This window comes from Coloeus monedula (genome assembly GCF_965178545.1).
Source record: "Coloeus monedula genome assembly, chromosome: 6".
Lineage (NCBI taxonomy): Eukaryota > Metazoa > Chordata > Aves > Passeriformes > Corvidae > Coloeus > Coloeus monedula.
The window spans coordinates 41,432,707-41,455,646 of record NC_138786.1 but is presented as its reverse complement, the minus strand read 5'-3'; the positions used below and the strand labels follow the sequence as shown (position 1 = coordinate 41,455,646).

Sequence of the window (22,940 nt, the reverse complement as noted above, 5' to 3'; positions counted from 1 at the left end):
GCTCTTGTAGTGATTCCCAAACTACAGTCCTAAGCCTAAGTCCACTGGCTTGCAGCTAGCCAAAATAAACAGCAAAACATATGCCTGGCAACTGAAGCAATGGGAAAGTCAGGAAACTGAAAATAATCTATTACTCCAAACTTTTAGCAAATACTACTTTACAACACAGATTTCACAGTTACTAACACTGTTGAATTAATCTAATTGCAGTGAATGATTAAATTATTCAGAATAAAAGTTCTCCCTTTTTAAAAAAAACGTTTTTCTTGCATTTTGGCATGCAACTAAGACCTTCCATATGGGACAGATGCTCAGCAATCTTACGAGTCTGAAAACAAAACAGCCTGAAGAAAAGTGCAAAACATCTCTACCATGAAATTGTTTGGGTTGGAAGTGATGTCAAAAATCATCTAGTTCCACCCCCCTTTCTCTAGATTAGGTTGTTCAAAGCCTCATACAGCCCAGCCTCTTCTATTACAAACTTCGTAACAAACATTATTTGTTTGCTTATTGAAGCCTTAGGAAGTCTAGTAGCTGCTTTATAAAAATATGGTCTTGATGAACTCCTGCATTCATATCCTCCTAATTGTTATATCATTCCTTTTATGCTGATTCCCAGAACTTAATATCAACCAAATTTGACACAATGGATCACTGACAATACTGGGTTTCAAATAAGAAAGCACTGTAAAAAAAAACCCAAACAAAAACCCACTTAGATTTTAACTAAAAAGTGAGCAATATCCAAAAAATCTTATAGGTCTTAAGAACCACATTAATATAGGTCTTGAGGGGTAAGTACTAAGAAGCAATTATCATTAAGCTCATCTGACACCACCAAAAGGACTGAAAAGCAATTATCTACAAGTTAATTTGAGGATAACAAAAAGATTGGTCAGGTGATGGGACAAATCTCATCCTGGCGAGTAACATACAGGGAACGCCATGTTCATGGCAAAAGGGACAATCATCTATTTAAGAAAAAAAAAAAATCCATCTACGAAAGCTGTGATAAAGGTACTCCAAGTAACTTCTTCCACATGAGCTCCTACTATCATGCTGTGGGTGAAAGAAATGAAGCCATTACTGTGTTGATTCAAATGGATCCCACAGAATGGGATTCCTATTCAAAATCACAGAACCAGGCAACTCACCGAAGCATTTTGAGCTCCTGGGCAGCCTTCAGAATTATCTCATGCTGTCTTTGGCTTAGGACCATCACTCCTCCCAAGGACTGATCGGAGTCCAAGTTTGAATCTGCTCCCAGCATATCAGAGGAATGTGAAGGTAGAGGAAGGGATGAATCTGAGCGGTCGTCCAAAGACCGCAGTCTCTCTCCATCATCTGGATACCACCTATCCGACAACCGTTCCCTCTCCCAGTCAGTCCTTTCAGGAAGGTAGTCTTGCTTCTCCCGCCATGTGTCGTATCTCTCTGGATACTCTCGAATTCTAAGCTCCCCCCTGTCTCGGAGATCTCTGTCATAATGATCTCTGTTCCTATCATCCCTCCACCTATCTTCACGATACCTGTCCAGAGGTGGAAGGGGTGGTAATGGTGGTAAAGGAGGGATATCCAGGTCACGATTCCCCATTTCTCTGTCATCCATAGGTCTCATGTCCCAGTCTCTATCCCATTCTCTGTCTAAATCTTGATCATAAATATCTGAGGATCTTCCAGTTCTATCAAGATCCCTCTCTAGTTCCCTTTCTCTTGGCCTTTTCCAATCATCCCACCACGAATCTCGTCTGTCGTGATCAGATGATAAAGGAGGTAGTGGTGGTAGGGGAGATAATGGAGGCATTGAATGGTGGGATTGCAACCTGTCATCTCTGTCATATGCATCTACAGAATCATCATGATAATCAGAGTTGTGATCTCTCCAGTATTGTTCTCTTTCCCAGTCATCCACCTGCTCATGCTCCAAAGATGGGTCATCTTGACTATCTAAAGGAAATTCCTCCTGCATCGTATCATCTTCATGACCCCAAGAACTCCTGAATGTTTCATCTCGATGGTACGGAGGCAGTTTGTCAGGATCATCTCCTAGGTGAATCGGTTTACCCATATTGCCTGTTTCAGATCTTCCTGCTTCCCTCTCATGGCTATCTCCCCTCCTGATGGGACACCTCTCCCGGCTACCTGCTCGCCTGACCAGGTCCCTCTCGCGGCTACCTGCCCGCCTCATGGGGACCCTCTCCCGGCTACCTGCCCGCCTGACGGGGACCCTCTCGCGGCTACCTGCCCGCCGCATGGGCTCCCTCTCTCGGCTACCTGCCCCTCGCATGGGCTCTCTTTCCCGGCTACAGGCCCGTCTGACAGGGCCTCTCTCCCGGCTTCCAGCCCGTCCCCTGTCCCAGCTGCCTGTCCGTCCAGGTAGCTCTCTGTCTCGGTTAGAGAATACTCTCTCATGGCTATCTGACCGTCCACCCAGTCCCCTCTCTCGGTTGCCTGACTGTCCATCTGGCACCCTCTCCCTGCTGCCTGACCGTCTATCTGACATCCTCTCCCTGCTGCCTGCTCTCCTGAACATTCCCCTGCCACGGATGGATGCCTGCCTAGCCTGCCCTCTGCCTCTGTATACATATCCTCTACCACGGCCATCGTCCATCCTGCCCATTCCCCGGCCATGGCCGTCATCCATCCTGCCCATTCCCCAACCACCATCCATCCTGCCCATTCCCCGGCCACCATCCATCCTTCCCATCCCCCTGCCACGGCCCATTCCCCAGCCGCGGCCATCCCCCTGCCCTCTGCCACGGCCCCTTCCTCTGCTTCCGGGTCCCTTTCCTCTATCTTCATGCATAAATGGCCCTTTTCCTCTGCTTTCCGGTCCAGGTAGGCCCTGGGTGCTATCTGAAGCACTCAACTGGCCATCTGGTGAATCCAAATCCTGATTTCCTGTTACAGGGGTTACTGTATTCTGGTTCTGAATTGGGGGGGTGGGTGCCTTAGACTCATCTACTTGCTGGTTGGGATCATGTGAACTCCATGTCCACTTTTTAGGAGGGTCTGAACTAGGTTCTTTGACTTCAGGTTTGGATGCTTCCTGTTGAATGTCTGTCAGGTCCTCACTTGGCTCAGTGGGACCTGCACTCTGTGCGTCGGGAGCAGACTCTGTTCTGCTTACAGACTGCTGATCGCCAGCTGTGTCTGTAAAAGGCTCTTTGCTTTCTGACTGCGAGTCTGTCTGTGACTGCTGCTGCTGCTGCTGCTGCCCCAAATGAGGCCTGGGCCCCATCCACCGTGGACCACTAGGTCGGGAACCGTGTCCCTGTGATGCATTTGTTGTATAAAATTGTCCTGCTGGTCCTCGTGGGATAGAGCCCCATCTACTTGAAGACTGTCCATCTGTATTCTGTCGGTCAAAACGTGACCTGTATCCTTCTGAGCGCTGGGAGTCAAAACGAGGTCCTCTCTGTCTTGAGCCTTCGAATTTGTCATATCCTCTTCCTCGAGGTCCATCAAATCTACAGATGACACAATAGAAATTTTATTCAAATGAACATGTCATATTAAAATCCTATAGATTAATAGAGAACCCATGTCTAAAATCAAGTTGATTGGATATTTGGGATTCACAGTTGTACATCACTGGATGAGTCAGGAAGGCCAAAGCATGGCTGAAGCTGAACTTTGCAAAGGATGCAAAGAGTTCCAGGAAGGGCTTCTACAGATAGGTCAAAGAAAGTGTACCCCCTTGTACAAACATGACCAGCAAACTGGTAACGATGCATGAGGAAAAGACTCAGATACTCAACAACTTTTCTGCCTCAGTCTTCACTGACAACCATTTGCCCCTTGAGTGGATGGAGTGCAAGACAGGGACTAGGGGTGCAAAGTCACTCCCACGGTAAGAGAAAATAAGGCTCATGATGACCTGAAGAACCTGAATATATGTAAGTCTCTGGGACCTGATAAGATACATCCCGGAATACTCAGGGAATTTGCTACCGTACTTGCCAAGCCACTCTCTGTGATATCTGGAAAATGGTGACAGTCATGTGAAGTACCTGGGGACTGGGAAAAGGAAAACACTGCACCCCTTTTAAAAAAGGGTAGAAAGAAGGACCCTGGAAACTACTGACCTGTGAGTCTCATCTCTGTGCCTGGCAAGATCATCCCAGGAGCTATGCTAAGGCACATGGAGGACAGGGAGGTCATTGGAGACAACCAGCATGGCTTCATCAAGGGCAAATCCTGCCTGACCAACACAGTGGCCTTCAATGATGGAGTGACTAGTGGTTAAAGGAAGAGCTGTGGTTGTCATCTAGCTGGACTTCTTTACGGCCTTTGACACGGACCCCCACAACATCCTTCTCTCTAAACTGGAGAGATACGGATTTGATGGATGGGAGTATTTGGTGGCTGAGGAATTGGCTGGATGGTCACATCTAGAGGGTAGTGGACAATGGCTCAATGTTCAGATGGAGATCAGTGACAAGTGGTGTCCCTCAGACTGGGATGAGCACTGTTTCATATCTTCATCAATGATATAGGCAGTGGCATTGAGTGCACCTTCAGCAAGTTTGCAGATGACACCAAGCTGAGTGGTGTGGGTGACATGCCTGATGGACAGGATGCCATCTAGAGGGACCTGGAAAAGTCTGAGAAGCAGGCCCATGGGAACCTCATGTGGCCAAGTACAAGGTCCTGCACCTGGGTCAGGGCAGCCCCTGGTTTCACCACAGGCTGGGCAATGATGGGATCAAGAGCAGCCCTGCCAAGAAGGACTTGGGGGTGCTGGTGGATGACAAACTGTACATGAACAAAAATGTCTGCTCACAGCCCAGAAAGACAACTGCACCCTGTGCCTATCATTGCATATCACTGAACTCTAAACTAACACACATAAAAGACATGCACTAGCAAGTCATGGAAACAATCTGATCAGAACTGTACATCCAACAAATCCCCAGGAACAGAAACAACACTTTTTTAAAACTATCAGGAAGTAGAAAACGATTCATTTATATAAAGCTCATGTACTTCGCCAGCAATTCATAAATTATTATTCATTATTGACCACTTTGGAAGAAAAGAGAAGGGAAATAACCATGAAGATATTATTGTAAAGTCTAGCAGAATATGCAAGAATAGAAACAATTGAACGGAACACCACTATCCTTTGATTCAGCAGACACCACACCAACCCATCTCAAACTAATGACCAGACAGAACAGATGTCGTTTTTGCAACCTGATACCTTGTATTAAAGAAAAACATTCAAAAAACAAGATCTTGGATTAAATCATATAGCAGGTATAAAACCAGCAAAGACATACCAAATATTTACAACGGTTTTCCTATTTTCAAAGAAGGAGGATTGTGTCTCTGCGAATGAAAAGGGGGCAGCATCCCCAAGCACTCTACCAAAAAAAAAAATGCAATCTACCCTAGATTACGCTCAGGTCAAAAACATCTAGATATCCTTGCTTTAAAAATATAAATACAGAGAGCATGGTGTACATATATTAAAAAACAAAACCTCCACTGAACAAGTACACACTTAACACAACCTCAAAAACATCTGAGAATAAGATATATGTTTAATTTCTTAATAAATCACTGGAAATCTTGTAGCCTGGAATACCTATCAATCAACAAAAACATTCTTACCTAGGGCCTCTAGGGCCTTCAAAACGCGCTGATCTGGGAGGATCTGGAAGCAATCCACCCGACCTCACTGGTTTATCCTGCACAATAGGTGTGTGTGTCGAAGATACCGCAGAAGTGCCTTTCAGTTCCCCACACTGTTGTTCAGACGAAACAGACACAGTTTGTTTACTAAGATGAACTTGAGACTTTCCATGATCTGATGAGCCAAAGGACGAACCTACTTGAGAATGATAAGGTGAATAGCTAGTTGAACTAGCTATTTTTGATGCATAGGTACCAGGGGTGGGAAGGAGAGCTGGCCTTGGTGTTTCAGTAGCTTGACTGCTTTGAGAACTGGATCCTGAAGGGACAGAGGAATTGGATAACTGAGAAACAGAAGGGAGAGGCGGGGGGACCACTGGAGGTGTAGTTGAAGGTAAAGTTGGAGGCATAATAGGAATGCCACCTTGACCAGTTTGGGAATATGGAATAAATGGAGGTGGCAGCGAAACATTTGCAGGATATTGATTCTTCAGATTTTGGAGGGAGGTCACTTTTTCCTGCAGATGGGACTGAGTGACCTTCATCTGTTCATCCCATGCTTTCCACTGTTTCTCATACTCTTGAAGCTGGTCTTTGTGAGGGTAGGTTTGAAGCTGATGCTGCCACTGTTGGTTCATTGATCGCTCCCAATCTTTATGGAGCTGCTGGAACTGTTTTTGCTGTGCCTCATAATGTCGCAGCTGCATGTCCACAGACATTGTCTGCAATGAGATGACAAGAACAGGTTCAAAGTACCTTAGATAGTCAGTTACTCTCAAAGCAACGTATTTCAGGATCACTTGTAATATCACAATTTCCCATGATTTGGCCGCAAGCTTGAGGAAGAACTACACCGAAACAAAAGCAAACACCAACAGTGACATCTCAAGACATTGTGAAAATTTTCACATTTTATGAGTAGATACTATATATATGTATAGGAGACTTCAACAGGACAGATGAAGAAACCTATAATCTGTATAAACTGTATTATTATTGGATCCTAACAATGGCTAAATCTGAAATCAATCTTCACATGTATACACTATGTGACTACTCAAGGTTTCAGTTTTTGCTATTAACCTGCTCAGAATTGCCTCAGCTGCCTGCAATTATTTTTCTCTAAGCCTTTGTCAGATCTTCTTTTTTGCCCAATGAAGCTTCTTTCAAGGAGTTCTGTCTTTCGTTACACGTAGATATCGTAGTATTCATGGCTTGATCTGCCTGAGTTTTTTACGGTTTACCTGAAGAGGTTTTTTTTTAAAAAAAGAAGACAGCCCAAATTACAAAGAAATGTTAAATGTACCAACTCTACCAACCCAGTAAAAGCTCACTCAACTCTCTAATGCAGTAATCAACTTCTACTTAAAAGGTTAAAGATTACAACATTGGTTGCAACTGATTATTTGAGTTAAAAATAATGTGAGATAGTGATTTTCTTAATTACATTTACTGCCTATTTTTGGCATTTATATTTATCATTGTACATATTTATTCTTGTAAAAAAGAGCAGCTTCCAAATTACTCTGTGCAATCATCTGTTTACCTGACCTTTCTGAATTGTTTCTCCAGTGGCAAAACATTCAAAGCTGAGTAAATTCAATATTGTGTTCAGCTTTGCTCCTGTATCACCCAGGAACGTCTGAAAAATCTTACAAGAAGTGTAAAGTCTTGTATTTCTCATCCTACTGAAGCTTCATCACCATCTGTCAAGGCTGTTTTCATTCTGAAGTTGAGTGACAGTAGGGAAAGTGGATATAAACTTCTACCCAAGCAGAAAAAGTAGCTAGACAAATGAGCCAACTATCACAAATTATTCAGCTACGTATTTTTCAGCAGACCATGAGTGCTGGGTCACCCAGGATGCATATCAAACACCACCTCCTTAGTGTCTCACCTCTAAGTGTGGAGGCTGTTGCATGATCTGTTGATACTGCTGTACTATCTGCTGCAACTGAGCATGCTTCTGCATTATTCTCTGATATTGAAATCCAACCCGGTGATGGGGGTGCTGCTGCCATTGAGCTGCTGCCGCTTGCAATTGCTGCAACCTCAAATCCTCCTCAGGGTCACCAGGAGGTTCAATATTGAGCTACAGAAAAAGGCAAATACTATAAATAAAGGAAAGTTGCTTCGGTCAGAAAAAAACTACACTTGGTGACTACACATTTTACAGGAACTTTTTCACTGTTCCTTACTTTATCACCCTATTTCAGTGTTCCAGCCACCCACAGCTTCTGGAAAGCTGATTTTTATGTCATCTTTTCTTAATGTGAACAGCCTAATCTAAAGGTTAGGCTGATGACAATTAGGTTATTCATACATACAGAAACTACCTACAGGAAAGAGATTAATGAAAATCTGTTACCTGTTGCTAGCAGGAAATGTAATGAGGAACAATGGTTTTTCACGATGAGGTAAAGTAACTCCAAGGGCATTATTTTTGCCACTTTGTAGGAATCTGCATGCTGCAAGTTAAAGTGGAGCACCCTACCTGCAGGGTAATGCACTACCCTACAGTAATCTGTTCAAACATCAATCATGACCTCCATCTATTATACAGTAACTATTACTGAGCATGCTGACAAAAAATATTCAGTGCAAAATTCTTGGCCTTCAGACCAAGTTAAAACACACAGAGAGAAGGGGAGCCAGAACTCACAAACTGCCAGAGAGAAATTAAGAAAGAGTTTCTTAAACATAACATTCCTCAACTACTGAGTACCTGATTTTGCATTTCAACATCATGAGGTGTTCTCACAGACAAAGATGACAACGTTGTGGAAGGTGCAGGGGAGTCATTTCAGACTCGCCTGGTGCATGTGTGGGTGAATATGTAATTCTATATACAAGAAGTGTATTTTCTAATTGGTGCAGCTTTAGCAATTTTTTTTTAAGACCACTTCACAACATTAAGTTATTGTTACAAAGTATACACGAGAATTTGATGGCATTAATTTTCCTGTGGTTGTGGCTCGTCTAGGATACAAATGGAGCAGCATCACTTTCCAAAGCCTACCTTAGTTTCAGTGGATGTAAGAGAAGACTCGTCTTCTTTAGATGTTGGAGGCAGGGATTCATTAAGAGGAGGAGGTTCAGACTGCTGAGTTGAAGCACTCATTTTCCCTTCTTCAGGCTTTGCTCTCTGCTCATCTGTCACTACTGGACTTTTCATCTGCTGCTGTCCCTGAGCATGGGCTTTTGCCCTTTGCTGCAGGCTAAGCAGGTGCTGCTGGTACCAGTATTGCTGCTGTTCCTGTAACAGACATATATTTTCTAAAACAGTTTTCACAAAAAAACCAAAAGAAAATAATTAATGATACTCACTAGAATCATACTGTAGAAAAGTTTTTAAAACTGTTTTGAGGAAAAACTCACTTCTTCAGCAACAGTACTGCAACGGACGTCAGAAGATGAGACCAAAATTCAGAAACCACTATGTGATGCACACAACCCACAGCAGAATTTATTTTTTACCCCAACAAGCTTACTATTCTATAACTACAGCAAACAGTACTAACAAAAATCTGGAGCACAGGCAATAATAAGCAAAATTACTACACATGCTATAACTACCATATTCATTGTTTTTAGAGCTTTTTATATCTAAGAACTACAGGTACTTTTATGAGACTAATGTAGATAAAATGAAGGGAAGATGGCAGACAGGAGTGAGTGAGCAGTAAAGAGAAAAAGGAGGAAATGTACAGAAGAGATGAAGAGGATGAATAGAGAACACAGACATCAAGTAGACTGAAAATGATGGCTGAAAAATTGTGGTGAAAATGTCTGAATAAAGCTATGGAAAATAAAAAGAACAATCAGAACCAGTATATAGCGAGGATTACGTATCATCTGAATTCTTATTAATCCTGATTCATTCAATAGCTGAAGAGGAAAGTGGATATGGTTGCACCCAAAAAAATTATCCATTTAAGAAATAATAAGCTTTCCATTTTAAATATTTCAGGGTAGAACTAAGAGAACTCAAGGCAGATGACAGAAGCTTCAAAAAGTAAGCTGCCACTAACATAAAAAACAAAAGACTAAAGATAAGTATCTCTACACTTAAGTAGCAGTGTCTTAAAGAGACCTGAGTAAGAAACCAACAGTTCTGTATATCTTCCAATATGAGAAATATCAGGCATCAAATGAATGGAAAGACAGATGTGGGAGGCTGCTCTTCACCTGACATGGTCTTGGTGCCACCGAAGTCCCTGCTAGAGACCTCTCCAACAGCTAAAGGTTTGTGGATTCAAGACACTGCTCAGAAAAATCTACATATTTTAAAAATAAATGCACCATTTACAGCTAAGACAGCTTCTGTATCTTAGGAAAGTATTGCTATACCCGTGATTTTTAAGTTGTTCTCTTAGCATCTGCTTTTAGTCACTGTCAAAGACAGAATGATAAAATACTGTACTTTTTGGTCGAACCTAGTGCAACCATTCTTGTGCTCTCAACTCCATCACCTCTGAGAATCTGTGACTGATCTCCATCTTTTATACCTTTTGTTCTTCCTTTCCATCCAACCATGCACAGTTAAGAAAAAACACCTATATAAAGCCCAGTCAGAAACAGAAAAGAATCCAAAAGATGCAGGCATTTCAAAACAAAAGTGTGACAATATCAAAGCAGTAAGTGCTGTCTGATGAGATTTCTCAAAAGTGAATCTGCCCATCTTAAACAAGTTAAAAAGAAGTATAACTTTCTGCTAGAAACCTCCCTCGTGCTCAGATCAGGAATGAAGTTTTCTCTTGGTAGGAAACACAAACATGGAGTTGTATTTTTAAAAAAATACTTCTGTAACTTGGAAATGAGGTAAATGAAACGAGAGACTATGCTTCACAGACCTTAAACTGATTGTGCAATTATTCCTGCCATAAATCTTTTTAACAAGAATATGTCTCAGAAGAGCTGCCATACCTTTGGGTGGAAGATGTGCATTTACATTGCAGTGTGGACTCTGTCAGAAACCTTCAACAACATGTTGAAATAAGTGCAACTCAAGGGAGGAGCATACTTTCCCAGCTGTACAAAACCTGATTCAATTATCCATCTCAAAAGGCACTATAAGGTGATTTGCCATTGTGGTACTAGGTGCTATGATGGGTGACCACGTTCTACTGCCACAAAATTGTTGTCTCCACAGATCCATTTTGTTTCCTCCTCATTCCACCAGCTGGACAAAGGGCTAAAACTCATAATATGATATGGGCTTCCCAGAGCTACGATAATATTATTATTTTCAGCAGATGAGTCAGTGATACCTATTCCTGTGCTATCTGAAAAGCATGAGAAAAGCAGAAGGGTAGATTTTTACAGCTTAGTCAGAGCAAAACAGAAGTGCTAGTGTAGAAAATTTTTCATGATGAAGAGTTCAGTTATTTGAGTGCTTATTTCCTCACAATGACTTGTCATTCAACTGGACTTGTCATTCTTCAAGTTCAATTATAATCCTTAAGCCCAAGGAAAACACCAGCATCAACACAGGCCTTTTCCCATCTTTGGCTGACCAAGAGATCCTGTTGCATTTTACAGGAACACTGAAACCAGCACCATCAGCTCCTGACCACAGGACATACCACCAATGTTAATGCAAAGTCCACACCAAAAGACTACTCCAAAGTTAATATAGGCGACTCTAGACCATACCACAATACCTATTTTGGGGGACACTAGGTCCTTCCCAGGTGAAGATTACAAAAGAATGGTTTAGCACCCTCTATAAAACAAAAGGGCTGTTTTAAAGAGTGAAGCAGTCTGCTAAATGGTGAGGTGGTAAAGCTAAGGCAGCTTTAACAGATGTAGATAAATGCATATTTATGGGTACAGATGTACCCATACATACTTGGAGTAGGAAGGGCATTGCCAGCAGGTTGAGGGAGGTGATCCTGCCCTTCTACTCAGCCTTGGTAAGGTCACATCTGGAGTGCTGTGTCCAGTTCTGGGCTCCTCAGTACAAGAGAGACTTGGAACTCCTGGAACAGGACATGAAGATGCCAAGGGAGTGGAACACCCCTCTCTAATAAGGAAAGGCTGAGGGAGCTGGGCCTGTTCAGCCTTGAGAAGAGACAACTGAGTGGGGACCTTGTCAATGCATACAAGTATCTGAAGGGAGGGTGCCAAGAGGAAGGATCCAGGCTTTTCTTGGTGGTGCCAAAGAACAGGACAAGGGGCAATGGGCAGAAACTGATGCACAGGAAGTTCCACCTGAATATGCGAAAGAACTTTTTTACCATGCAGGGGACTGAGCACTGTAACAGACTGCCCAGAGAGACTGGGGAGTCTCCCTCACTGAAGATATTCAAGAACTCTTTGGAATACACAATCCTGTGCCATGTGCTCTAGGATGACCCTGCTTGAGCAGGGAGGTTGAACCAGATGACCCCCTGTGGTCCCTTCCAACCTTGCCCATTCTGTGACACTGGAAAAAAATAGCAGCATACATTACCCAAGTATCAGATGGAACATTAAGGGAATACCATAGTTATTTTAACTGGACTTGACAAGAATCCAGCAACTTAATCCAACCATACACCTATGGAAGAAACTATGTTAAACTCACGATACTGTCAAGGCAAAGAACAGTATCTTAGACAGCAAAGGAAAATAGTAAAACACCAACTCAGGGCAAATTGCGTAATATTTTCTGAATTAAGAGAAAAACACTGATGTATTTGTCTGCAGCCACTGTTACTGTGGGATGAGAATACAAAGAACTGCTTTCAACTGCCAGTTTAAACAATGGCTTAATAGGATACTACGAATGACAAATTACTGTTTCTTTACTCGTCTTTTCAGATTACTAACATGAAAGCATCACGACGCTTAGCTTTTCCTATTCCTATTGTTACTCCAAATTGTGTCTCATTTTACAGCCTAAGATAGCCAAAATCATATCAATCTATCATTACAAATCTATGACCAGAAAAGTATCATATTCCTTTTGAATTAACACTGAAATGTGAATGAGAGCAAACAAACTACTCAAGACAGCAGCTGTTTATATATACACTCATAAACCAGACAATGTAAACTTCAACAGTATTCTGCTGCTTCCACGTGCACACCACAATAATGCATTGCTTGCAACTCTTCTGGAGAGTGTTTACTGTTTTATTACTGAGCTCAATAATTTAAGAAGTCAGTAAGCTGCCTCAATACCAAATTAATACCACTTTCTATGTGCGACTTTTTGAGGTTTTGGTTTTGTCATTAAAAAATTAAGTCTTGTTGTTATCACTGTAAAAGATTAATTAGTACTGTCCAAAACCTTCATAAAATTAAGTGAAATGAACTGAAAGCACTACTTTGCCAGGCAGTAATTAGTAATATGGTAGAAATGTAAAAGTGAAATTTACATAGATACAATCAAAAGGTGTCCCAGCAATTAGCAAATTTAAAGACTTCTACATTACACAACAGGATTTCTGCAAACCTAGCTTCAAAAAAGAATCCTAAGATCAATTTGCTGTAAAAATAGATTTAAATAAAGAAATCTTAAAGCATGCACTTCAATTTTCTTCTTGCAGGTGAATCTCAATAAAATAGCTCTAAACCCATGCAAAAGCCTCAGTGAATCTGCCTGACCCATGTACACAGCTGCGGGCCTCAACACATGTGCCTTGCTGTGCATGCTTAACCCTAAGTCTGGATTGTCCCTGACAATGCAGATGAATGGTTCCACCAGTTCACTGGAACTGGTCTCATTTAGGTGAAGCGTGCAAACATTTTGCAGATATTTTGGCCCTAGTGTACACATAAAAAACCCACAACAACAATAATTTTTCACCTCAAGGCATTTCAGAACATTTCCCTCCAATGCCCTATGCAATTTTATACTGGAAGATCAAGCACATGTAGCACAAAATGTAGATATAAGTCTAAGTAGAGAGCAAGTATGTACTGCAACAAAAACATTTTTGGAGCTTTAACTGTGTGTGATAAGATTAAAAGAGTCACAACTCTACACTGATCAGGCAGACAACTGCAACTCAATCCCTTAAGAAAACTAAATAAAGAAATGACTGAAGACAAGTGACACTCATCCTGCAATGTACAACAAGCAAACAGACTGCAGCATCTCCCAACAGGCCAGACAAAGCCAACGGGGGTTAGGTGCCAGGTTGCTCACATGCTGTACTTTGGAACACATTCTCCAGAGACCAACACACGCTCCAGAAAATTAAAGTCAGCCAGGATTTACACTTTTCCCTAAACAATTTTTCTCTAGAAATGACAATTTGTTACATCCCTACCACCACCACTGGATAAATCAGCATTTATGAAGCTTCCCCTGAGCTGTGCCATTACCAGACTTCCACGGGTTGCATCCAAATCCTTTCAATATTCTGCAAATACGATGTGTTTATTAACTGCCCTTGCTCGGGGACCTTTGCAACACCCCGTACCTGCCAGCGGCTCATCGCCACCCCTGTCCTGGCGACTGCCCGCTGCCAGCCGGGCCGCCTTACCTGGGGAGTCATAGTGGAGGGGTCCGGCTGCTCCGTGCCACCGCCCTCCTTGGCGGCACCTTGCGCGGCCTCCGGCTGGGCAGCGGCGGGTGGGGGCAAAGACGGCTGGGGTGGGGGGAAATGAGCCTGCGATGGCTTGACCGGGGGTGGGATGGAGGGGGCCAGGGCGGGCTGCGAAGGAGAGGCCTGGGAAGAGAGCAGGTAGGGCTGGGGGTGTGCCATGTAGCCCTGGGCAGGAGGCGGCAGGTAGGGCTGGGAGGCGGTGGCCGGCGGGGGCTCCAGGTAGGAGGGTGGGGGCTCGGAAAAGGAGGGAGGCGGCTGGGAGGGCTGCGCCCGGGGCAGGTAGGGCTGGAGCGGCGGGGACTGGGCTGGGGGTGGCTGGGCGGGGGGCAGGTAAGGCTCGCCCTGGGGGGGCGGCAGGTAGGGCTGGGCAGGGGGCAAGTAGGGCTGGGCGGCGGGCTGCGGGGACTGCGGCGGCGAGGACAGCTCCATGTCCATGGGCACCGCCTCGGCGGGCACCGGCTCGCCCCAGTCGCCGTGCCCGCCCGGCGGCTCCTGCCCGTCGCGGTCCCGGGCCGCGGGGGGCGGCTTGCGGTGCGGCGGCTCGCGGTGGGCGTACTGCTTCTGGTAGCTGCGGACCGGCGGCGGCACCGGCGGCACGGGCGGCTGCTGCTGCCAGTCGGTGAAGGAGCTGGGCAGCGGCGGCGGCGGCAGCCCCGGCGGGGGCGGCCCCGGCGGCGGCGGCGGCCCCAGGAGTACAGACTGCAGCTGCTTCTGATGCATCTGCTGGAGCTGTTGCAGCTGGGCCAGGTGCTGCTCCTGCAGGCTCAGGAACCCCGAGGAACCGGCGGGCGGCGGCGCGGCGGCGGGGGGCGCGGGCCCTGGCGGCGGGTAGCTGGGAAGCGGCATCGGCGGAACGGCGGGAGGCGGCACGCTGGGGGGCGGGATGGGTAGCGGCGGGGGCGGGATGGAGGTGGGGGGCGGCGGGTAGTGCCCAGCCGCCCCGTACAAGCCCCAGGCCGGGTACATGGCGGAACGCGGAGCGGACACAGGCCGCGGCAGCGGCGGCGGGCGGCGCACGGCGCCTGCGCGGGGAGGCCCCACCCCGCCGGGCAGTGGAGCGTGAGCGCCGCGCCAGAGCGCCCCGCTGGGCGGGTTGCAGCGCCGCCTAGCGGACAGCTGCCTCCAGCGCGGGGCCGAGGGCGGGGGCGAGCCCGGAGCGGCAGATCCCGGCCGCCCCGCCGGGAGCCAGAGACGGGACGGGACGGGACGGGACGGGACGGGACGGGACGGGACGGGACGGGACGGGACGGGACGGGACGGGGGCAGGCGACAGAGGGGAGCCACTGCGGGCCCGGCGCGGGGGCCTCCGTTGTGCGTAGAGGTGCCGCCAGCCCCTCCGCAAGCCAGGCTGTGTATGGCGGGCCTGGCGCTCCGCGGGCCGCCGTGTCCCCTGGCGGCCGTGTTCCCGTGCCTGCCCGCCGCACCCGGCAGCGGCTGTGACCCACAGGTGGTGTCGCCGTGCTTCCGCAGCCCCGCGCAGCCACAGCAAACCCGGTGCCGGCGACCGGAGGAGCGATGGCAGAGCTGATGAGTTGTAGCGATTGAAAGGTGACATAAGTGCTGCCACAGGTCCCGGTGAGCCTGGCCCCGGGAAGGGCGCACAAAGGCAAAGCGGTTCTGCAGCCCCTGCGTGGGGAGGCGAGTGCTGCGAGATGATCCAGTCCCGCTGATCCATCCCCAGAATGCCATGAACGATCGTGTTTCCAGGGAATATGCTAGTGATTAACCTGAGATACAAGAATTAAAATGAAGCAGTGGACATTTGAAATTGCTTCATCCATTAGAAAAGCCACTGCATTGAGGGGAAGGAAACTTTTTTTTCTTGTTCCTCTCTTCCCACACTGAAATATGAGTTAAACATACATTCTGTAGTCAGTTATCAATGATTTATGCCAAGTGCTGTACTCCCATCGTAGGGAAGAAGCGCGCGCGCGCGCGTGTGTGTGTGTGTGTGTGAATTCTAGTAGCTCGGCAGTGAAGCCTGGTGGCTACGGGTCAGCAGGACACCAGCAGGGTGATGTATCAGTGCTTGGTCTCCTTTACAAACACAGAAAACCTGAGCAATTTTTGTCGTGTTCAATCCCTAGTTCATGCCTGTTGAATCAAGGATCTCTGGCCAGTGGAGAAAGGCAGGTGTGAAGAAAAGGTCCTAAGACTTTTCAGTCAGGAGAAATATCAGGAAAACCACATTGTTAGGTAGTGAAAAAGCTTTGTCCTCTCTGGTGGAAAAGCTGGACTTCATGTTCATTTGTTGTTAAATTTCAGGAAATCCACAGAGAAGATGCACCATGAATCTTCAAGAAAATATTTGACTGTGAATTCAACTGAGATGCAAATCTTCAAGAAAACTATCTTAATTTACTACTTACAGAACTGCCTTTTCTCTTCTTTGGTATTCTTTCTTTTTACTTAGAGGCAATTATTGATCCTTTTCTATCTAGGATGGTCTGTTTAGATTTCTCTTGCAGTGAATATGACTTTCAGATTTTTAGCCCCCATCTACTGTTCATTGTACTGATACTTAGCATTTATATACCTGAGTTCTATGGGCCAGTTTACTCACTAAGCTTTGGCAAGTCAATTCTTCTCAAATAGGGAATTCCTGTTGCAAACATCCTTTAATTTATCCTCCTGATCTGTTCACTCTATGTGAGTTCTCTTGTGATCAGTTTACTCAGTTACTTCCTGCAGGCAGGTCTCTCCCACGATTCTTGCTGTTTGTTGTGGTTACTCAATATTGCCAAGAGACTTGTTACTTTCCTTATGAGAGAACACATGTACTTGAACACTTTCAGTGGCATTTGTTTTCCAGCCCACATTGTGGAAGCCAAAATGTAACTTCCAAATAACTTGACAGATGCTTTTTCAATATTCAAATCTGGTTTGGGTTGCAGTACAGTTGACTCCCACCAGACAAGATACACTGGCTTTACCCAATGTTACCTTGTCCTAAAGCAACCCTGTTAAGTTCACATTATATCCTCTTATTATTCTATTCAGAAAAATTTATTTTTATTCTTTTATTCTATTCAGTCTGTAACATTAAAGGGTGCCATCATGTTGGTTTGGGTTATTTTTTTTTTAATGGCTCATGTTCTTCCTGCTTCTAAACACTATTATACCACATTTCAGTTATCCCTCAATTAACCAGTGTCACATCTTGGATCAGCAGCTTTAATTTCTTCATCTGGTAATGCTGCACTAACCTTAAACGTTCTGGTGGCTCCAGAAAGGAGTAGAAGTTATTTCCTACAATTCTTTGCATATATTCAGATTTTCTTTATGTGATGCTCCTGAATGTTCTCTGTCTTCTGAAGCTATGGAAACTGGCTACAGCAAGAGACAGGACCTTAGTGGGGAGGCTGAATTCTCTAGTTACGAAGAAACACTGCAAGCATCTGATCTCTAACTCCTGTGCAGGTTTAAACCAACTGCCAGAGTTAAGTCAGGAAGGAATTTCTCTTCTGGTTTGGACTGACAGTTCTGCACTTGTGGGAACATCAAAATATTCTAGCTTACCAAACTCTTTCCTGTGACAATGATCTTTCCTCCTCTGACACACCGTAAATTGGATCAGACACTGGGATGCCATTGTGTGCATGGAGTAAGTATTTTCCTCTGAAGCAAGTGTTTGGTACACAGGTTCCCTGGCACTGTAGGAGAAGCAGTTGATCATTCAGGTAGTCCTCTCCTGTCCTATTTATCTTCTATTTATCAGGCTCTTTGAGTTAATAGCCAAGTTTTTTGTCTTACCAATTATACTCCATTATGAAAAATTTCCTGAAGTGTTTGCTCACTGCCAATACTTTCTTCCACTCATCCTCCAACTCTCCTAACACATCTTTAGCAATTGTCTTATACCTATTCCAGATTCTTCCCCCTTTTACTAAAACAAGGCAGAGTAAAAGGAATAAAATATTTCAGTTAATGAGCACATTTACTTTGGTTCCTACCCACAGTTCATGCTAAATACATATATTTTCATGAAGTCCTTGCAAAAGGCATTCTGCTGGCAGGTGTATGTTGCGCAAATTCATCAGGCTGCTGTGCCTTTGACTCATTCTGTGCCAGAAAGACTTTTATCAAATGTTACCATAAGTGCCCATTCCTTTCTTCTTTCTTCTCCACTCTCCTTCCGTTTGGATTAATTCAAGGGAAGTTTTTTGCACTGGAACCATTCTAGTTAACTATTGACTCAAAGAAGTCTTTCAAAACTAGAATTATTCGGAAAAGCAAGTTGCAGAGATCTAATCCTACAACTGTTTCTCAGTCCTCACTTGACTAAACATGGGCTTCAAGTGTTCATGACAATACTTGATCATTAGCTTAAAGAAATGTGGATTGGATTGAGAGAACAAAACTATGGATATTATTTTTGAAATGTACATATTATATACTAACTGTAAAATCTCTCCAGTGTTGGCTACTTTCTTCCTGGCTGGAGGTGGAGAAAATTAACTTCAATTGTGATTGCCTGGAAAGGACTAAGTTTTCAAAGTGTCAGTATGCTGTTATTTCAGGGATGTTTAATAGGTGAGCCTGCAACAAGCGAAGAGCTAGCATAAGAGGTAGGTCTGATGTGTTCTCAAAGTTTCCTGCAGTACCTGTAGAGGTAGGGTGCTAGCAAGGAAGTTACTAGGATGTCAGAGCATTTCCCAAGGACAGGAAATTATCTTCACTGCATGCTGTTCAGCATACAGACAGCCAAGTTCAACTATTACAGAATTGTTAAGGTTGGAAGAGACCTCTAAGGTCATTGAGTCCAACCATTAACACAGCACTGCCAAATCCACCACCAAACCATGTCTCTAAGCACCCACATCCACACTTTTTTTAACACTTCTAGGTACATTGATTCCACCACTTCCCTAGGCACCCTGCTCCAATGCTTGACCACCCTTTCAGTGAAGAAATTTTTCCCAATATCCAATCTTCCCATGGCACAACTTGAGGCCCTTTCCTCTCATCCTGTCACCTGTCATCTGGGAGAAGAGACTGACACCCACCTGGCTACGTCCTTCTTTCCGGTAGCCGTAGGGAGTGATAAGGTCTCTTCTGAGCCTTCTTTTCTCCAGACTAAACAACCCCAGTTCCCTCAGCTGCTCATCAGACTTGTGCTCCAGGCCCTTCTACAGCTCCACTGCCCTTTTCTGGACATGCTCCAGCACCTCAATGTCTTGTCTTGTAATGAGGGACCCAGAACTAAACACAGGACTCAAGGTGCTACCTCACCAGTGCCAAGTACAGGGGGAGGATCACTTCCCCAGTCCTGCTGGCCACACTATTTCTGATACAGGCAAGGATGCTGGTGGCCTTTGTGGCCACCTCTGCAGCCAAACCAGTGTAAGGGACTACAGGATAAAGCTCTATTAAGGTTTGGAAATTTTCTTAATTATACCAAGAATATAAATTTTCAGTCTTCTCCTGTACTACACCTCCAGCATTTTGTCCAGAAGTGTGCTTTAGCATGTTGGCTCCTGGTGACCCTCTCCTCACCACACAGCAGAGATCATAAGAGCAAATTATATTGCTAAAAATGAAGGAGTAATGGAGGAGCTATGAGAATGCAGTTATGGCTTTGAAATACTTTCTGTCCTGCATTTCTCCGTGTGGCTTAACCATTTCTTTTCCCTCCCTCCTCTGACCACTTCCTTCCCTGCAGCAAATTCTGCAGGTCTCTGGAAGACTCTCTATATGTAACCATTGTTCTTCTTCCTCCACAATGACTCCCAGCCCACATTAATACCTTTGCCTGTTAGACACTTTCCTTCTTGTCCCTGATACGTAACAAAAGTGATAAGGCTTTGAGGTGCGTCGGACCCAAACAAACCCAAAGAAGGGAGAGACCTGTCCTGATCCAACCCTGCCCTGCCCTCCACCACTCTAAATGTAAGCAAAAGGACCGGGCTGCCAGCTAACCAAGTACAGAAAGGGCAGTCTGAGCAGGACACCTAACCAAACTTCATTCACTCTGCAGTGGAATAAGAGCCCAGCAATTCTGAATTAAAATCTAGACTGCTGTTCCAGAGAAAGGCACCAACTTGTGCAGATCTGATATCTTTTCTCCTGTATGCAGATTCTGATTTGACTAAACAGGTGTGAGGGAACTTTCCAGAGGAATACCTGTCCCACTCCAGGTGCAGCAGTAAGAAACTTTTAAAATCTCTTGTGGTTTCATTCTCAGCCAGAGTTGCATCATCAGGATTTAATTCAGAATGCTGAAATCACTTTTTCCAATGGTCCTGATGCAGAGCTAGGCACATTCTTGGTACTGCCATCCTCTGTTTCCCATATGGTTCTCCCAGCTGTAGGTAATCAGACCAAGGCAGAGGAAGGATGAATAAAAACAGACTATTCAAAATAGCTTTTTCTTAGAAAATCAAGTTTAAGAAGTCAGTTTAGCATTATCCACAGTCCCATGAGCAGAGTTCCAACAAAAGAAGAAAGCAGGAGGGTTGGAATCAGAAGGACCTTTATCCTGGCTCGTAGTCCTGGCATTGATGGCTTGACTGGACAGATTAGAATCGAGGAGCTCCGTAATCATCTGGCATCCTCTCAATATTGTATCTGAGAAAGAAGGAAAACTTATGAAGACAACATACTCCACATTGCTCCCCTCCCCACTGCAGTGGTGCATTTACCCCCTTCTCCTCCTCAGGGCCACGCTACCATCTCAGGGATTCCTGCTAGGCCTTGGCCTTTGTGTAAGGAGTTGGGTGGTGAAGCATCCCTTGACCATATCAGGAAATCTTGCATGACTAAGGTGAGAACAGCACTGACTGTACTGAGAACTCCTGTTGCGTGGCTATGATGAAGAATGAAATTGTCAGTCATCCCCTGACAATCCTATGTAAGTCATGGCTTGAGTGGAATGGTACCATTGTTACCAGAGCCTTGGAAACTCTAGTAGTTACCAGGCCAGATTATGGCCAAGATGAAAAATTTATGCATGACTAAAAGCAGTCATCTTGTGACCCTATAAGCAGTGGTCTTAAGTGAGGCTCTTAGAGCTCTCCTGGACTGCCATGCGCTGCACAAGCACCTCTCTCTGAGCAGAATGCCTCTCGGTCTCAAGGCTGAGATACTTCAAGGACCGTTGCTCAAGCCTTGCCCGTTGAGAAATTCAGTGTTATTTCACTGAACCTGAGGGGAATTTTTAACTGGTACCTTCATACATTTTCATATATATGTCTTTGTGTCAGTGTGCATGCATGTGAATTGACTGAAATACTTTTTACTGAGTATAGTATGAATATTGCTTCTTGAAGCTATAATTAAGCCACTGTTGTAATTGTAGAAAACCCTACTGAATCACTTTATAAATGTTAAATCAGTCAATGATTAAGTGCTTCTAAAATCTAATCAAGACAGAGACTGTTGACCAAGTCTGTGACTAAGATTGCATGCAGCTGCACCTGGACTCCACCAGGAGTTTGGAAGGCAAGGAGATCCTCACTGAACCTGGTGACTCAATAGGAGAACCCTTTGCACTCCTGGTCTCCATGCAAATCATTCTAAAGTGATTCTAAGTTGATTTTCCTTTGTATGTTTCATCCATGTAGTAACAGAATGAACCTTGCCATTGAATTCTGTTAAGTTGCACTGCTACAAACTTATATTAAAAGCTGCTTTTGCTAGTGTACCTTTCTGCAAGGTGATTCTTCAAGTGGACTAAAGCACTCATGACACCCATGCAGCAACAGGTTTACAGGCAGACTGAATAGCAAGAAGCTTTGCTGCATTTCTATCTGCAGCTCAGATCCCCAGGAAGAAAAATATTACTTCTGATAGTAAAAAGTCTTCATAAGGTTGCTGTTATTCCTCACCTTAAGCTCAGCAATCAGGCATCTCAAAAACTCACCACCTCCAGAGAAGGAAAAAACCCTGTAGTTTTGTAAGATCTGACTTAGGATTTAAGAGCAGGTCACCTCAGAGAGTGAAACTTTAGACATTCAACATATAATTCACAGAATCATTTAGATTGGAGATCAGTGAGTCCAGCCTTTGACTGAATACCACCTTGTGAATTAGACCATGGCACTAAGTGCCATGTACAGTAATTTCCTGAACACCCCCAGGGGTGGTGACTCCATCACCACCCTTGGTAGCCTATTCCAGAAATTCATGGCCACAGTGAATAAGGGGAAAAGGTGTTTTGAAAGAAAAATCTTTTGAGCCACATTCTAAGTATAGATCAGTTAAAACTTTACGTATTTATAGCAGTCAAGCTCCTCATTTCCAACAGTGGTATCCTTCTGAGCTGGTTTGGTTTTTAGCTAAGAAGTAAATTCAATCTCTTAGCTGAGGGTACACAAAGCTACCAAATGGAATATGGAACAAGAATGGTTTTTCCTCAAGAACCTGTAGAATGCATTTGCCTGGTAGTCCTGCTGCTGCTGGTAAGTAAAACTGATCTATGGAAACACTGGCCTTAAGGAAACTACTTCTCCAGGTAAAGACAAGTGAACATGTGGACTGCAATAAAAGAGGGTCTGTGACCAGTCTCTTCCCAGCAGTAGACGTACTTCAACTTCTGTGTACACACCAGGTCCTTTACTGCAGCCTGCACTACAGACAATGAGGGAGAGAAGTACATGGTGACAGAGTCTCTGTCAGACAAGGATTGCACTGGGCAAGGTTCCTTCTTGTCAGGGGGCCCTTACCTGTGCCTGGAAATATACATTATAGGCACTCCAGGGATTTTTCGTATTCTCCGCTTGAGCTCTTTATCCACTGTGGCCACAATGTAACATTTGTGCT

General features: G+C 44.8%; 2 protein-coding genes across 6 annotated transcripts in view; both read right to left on the bottom strand.

Moving 5' to 3' along the window:
* The window catches only part of YLPM1 (YLP motif containing 1), a 35,318-nt gene extending 20,136 nt beyond the window's left edge, over positions 1-15,182 (bottom strand). For all 5 annotated transcript variants that reach the window (XM_082283525.1, XM_082283526.1, XM_082283528.1 and 2 more), the window contains exons 1-5: positions 14,118-15,182; positions 8,660-8,896; positions 7,538-7,732; positions 5,620-6,362; positions 1,155-3,470 (exon numbers count right to left, since the gene is read on the bottom strand). In XM_082283525.1, the coding sequence (XP_082139651.1) occupies positions 1,155-3,470; positions 5,620-6,362; positions 7,538-7,732; positions 8,660-8,896; positions 14,118-15,146 (4,520 nt within the window). In that variant the 5' untranslated portion in view covers positions 15,147-15,182. The remainder of the gene's footprint in view (positions 1-1,154; positions 3,471-5,619; positions 6,363-7,537; positions 7,733-8,659; positions 8,897-14,117) is intronic.
* A 2,613-nt stretch (positions 15,183-17,795) lies between these two features.
* The window catches only part of FCF1 (FCF1 rRNA-processing protein), an 8,126-nt gene continuing 2,981 nt past the window's right edge, over positions 17,796-22,940 (bottom strand). Inside the window, exons 7-8 of the mRNA XM_082284027.1 lie at positions 22,844-22,938; positions 17,796-20,747 (exon numbers count right to left, since the gene is read on the bottom strand). Coding sequence (XP_082140153.1) covers positions 20,699-20,747; positions 22,844-22,938 — 144 coding nt within the window. The 3' untranslated portion in view covers positions 17,796-20,698. The remainder of the gene's footprint in view (positions 20,748-22,843; positions 22,939-22,940) is intronic.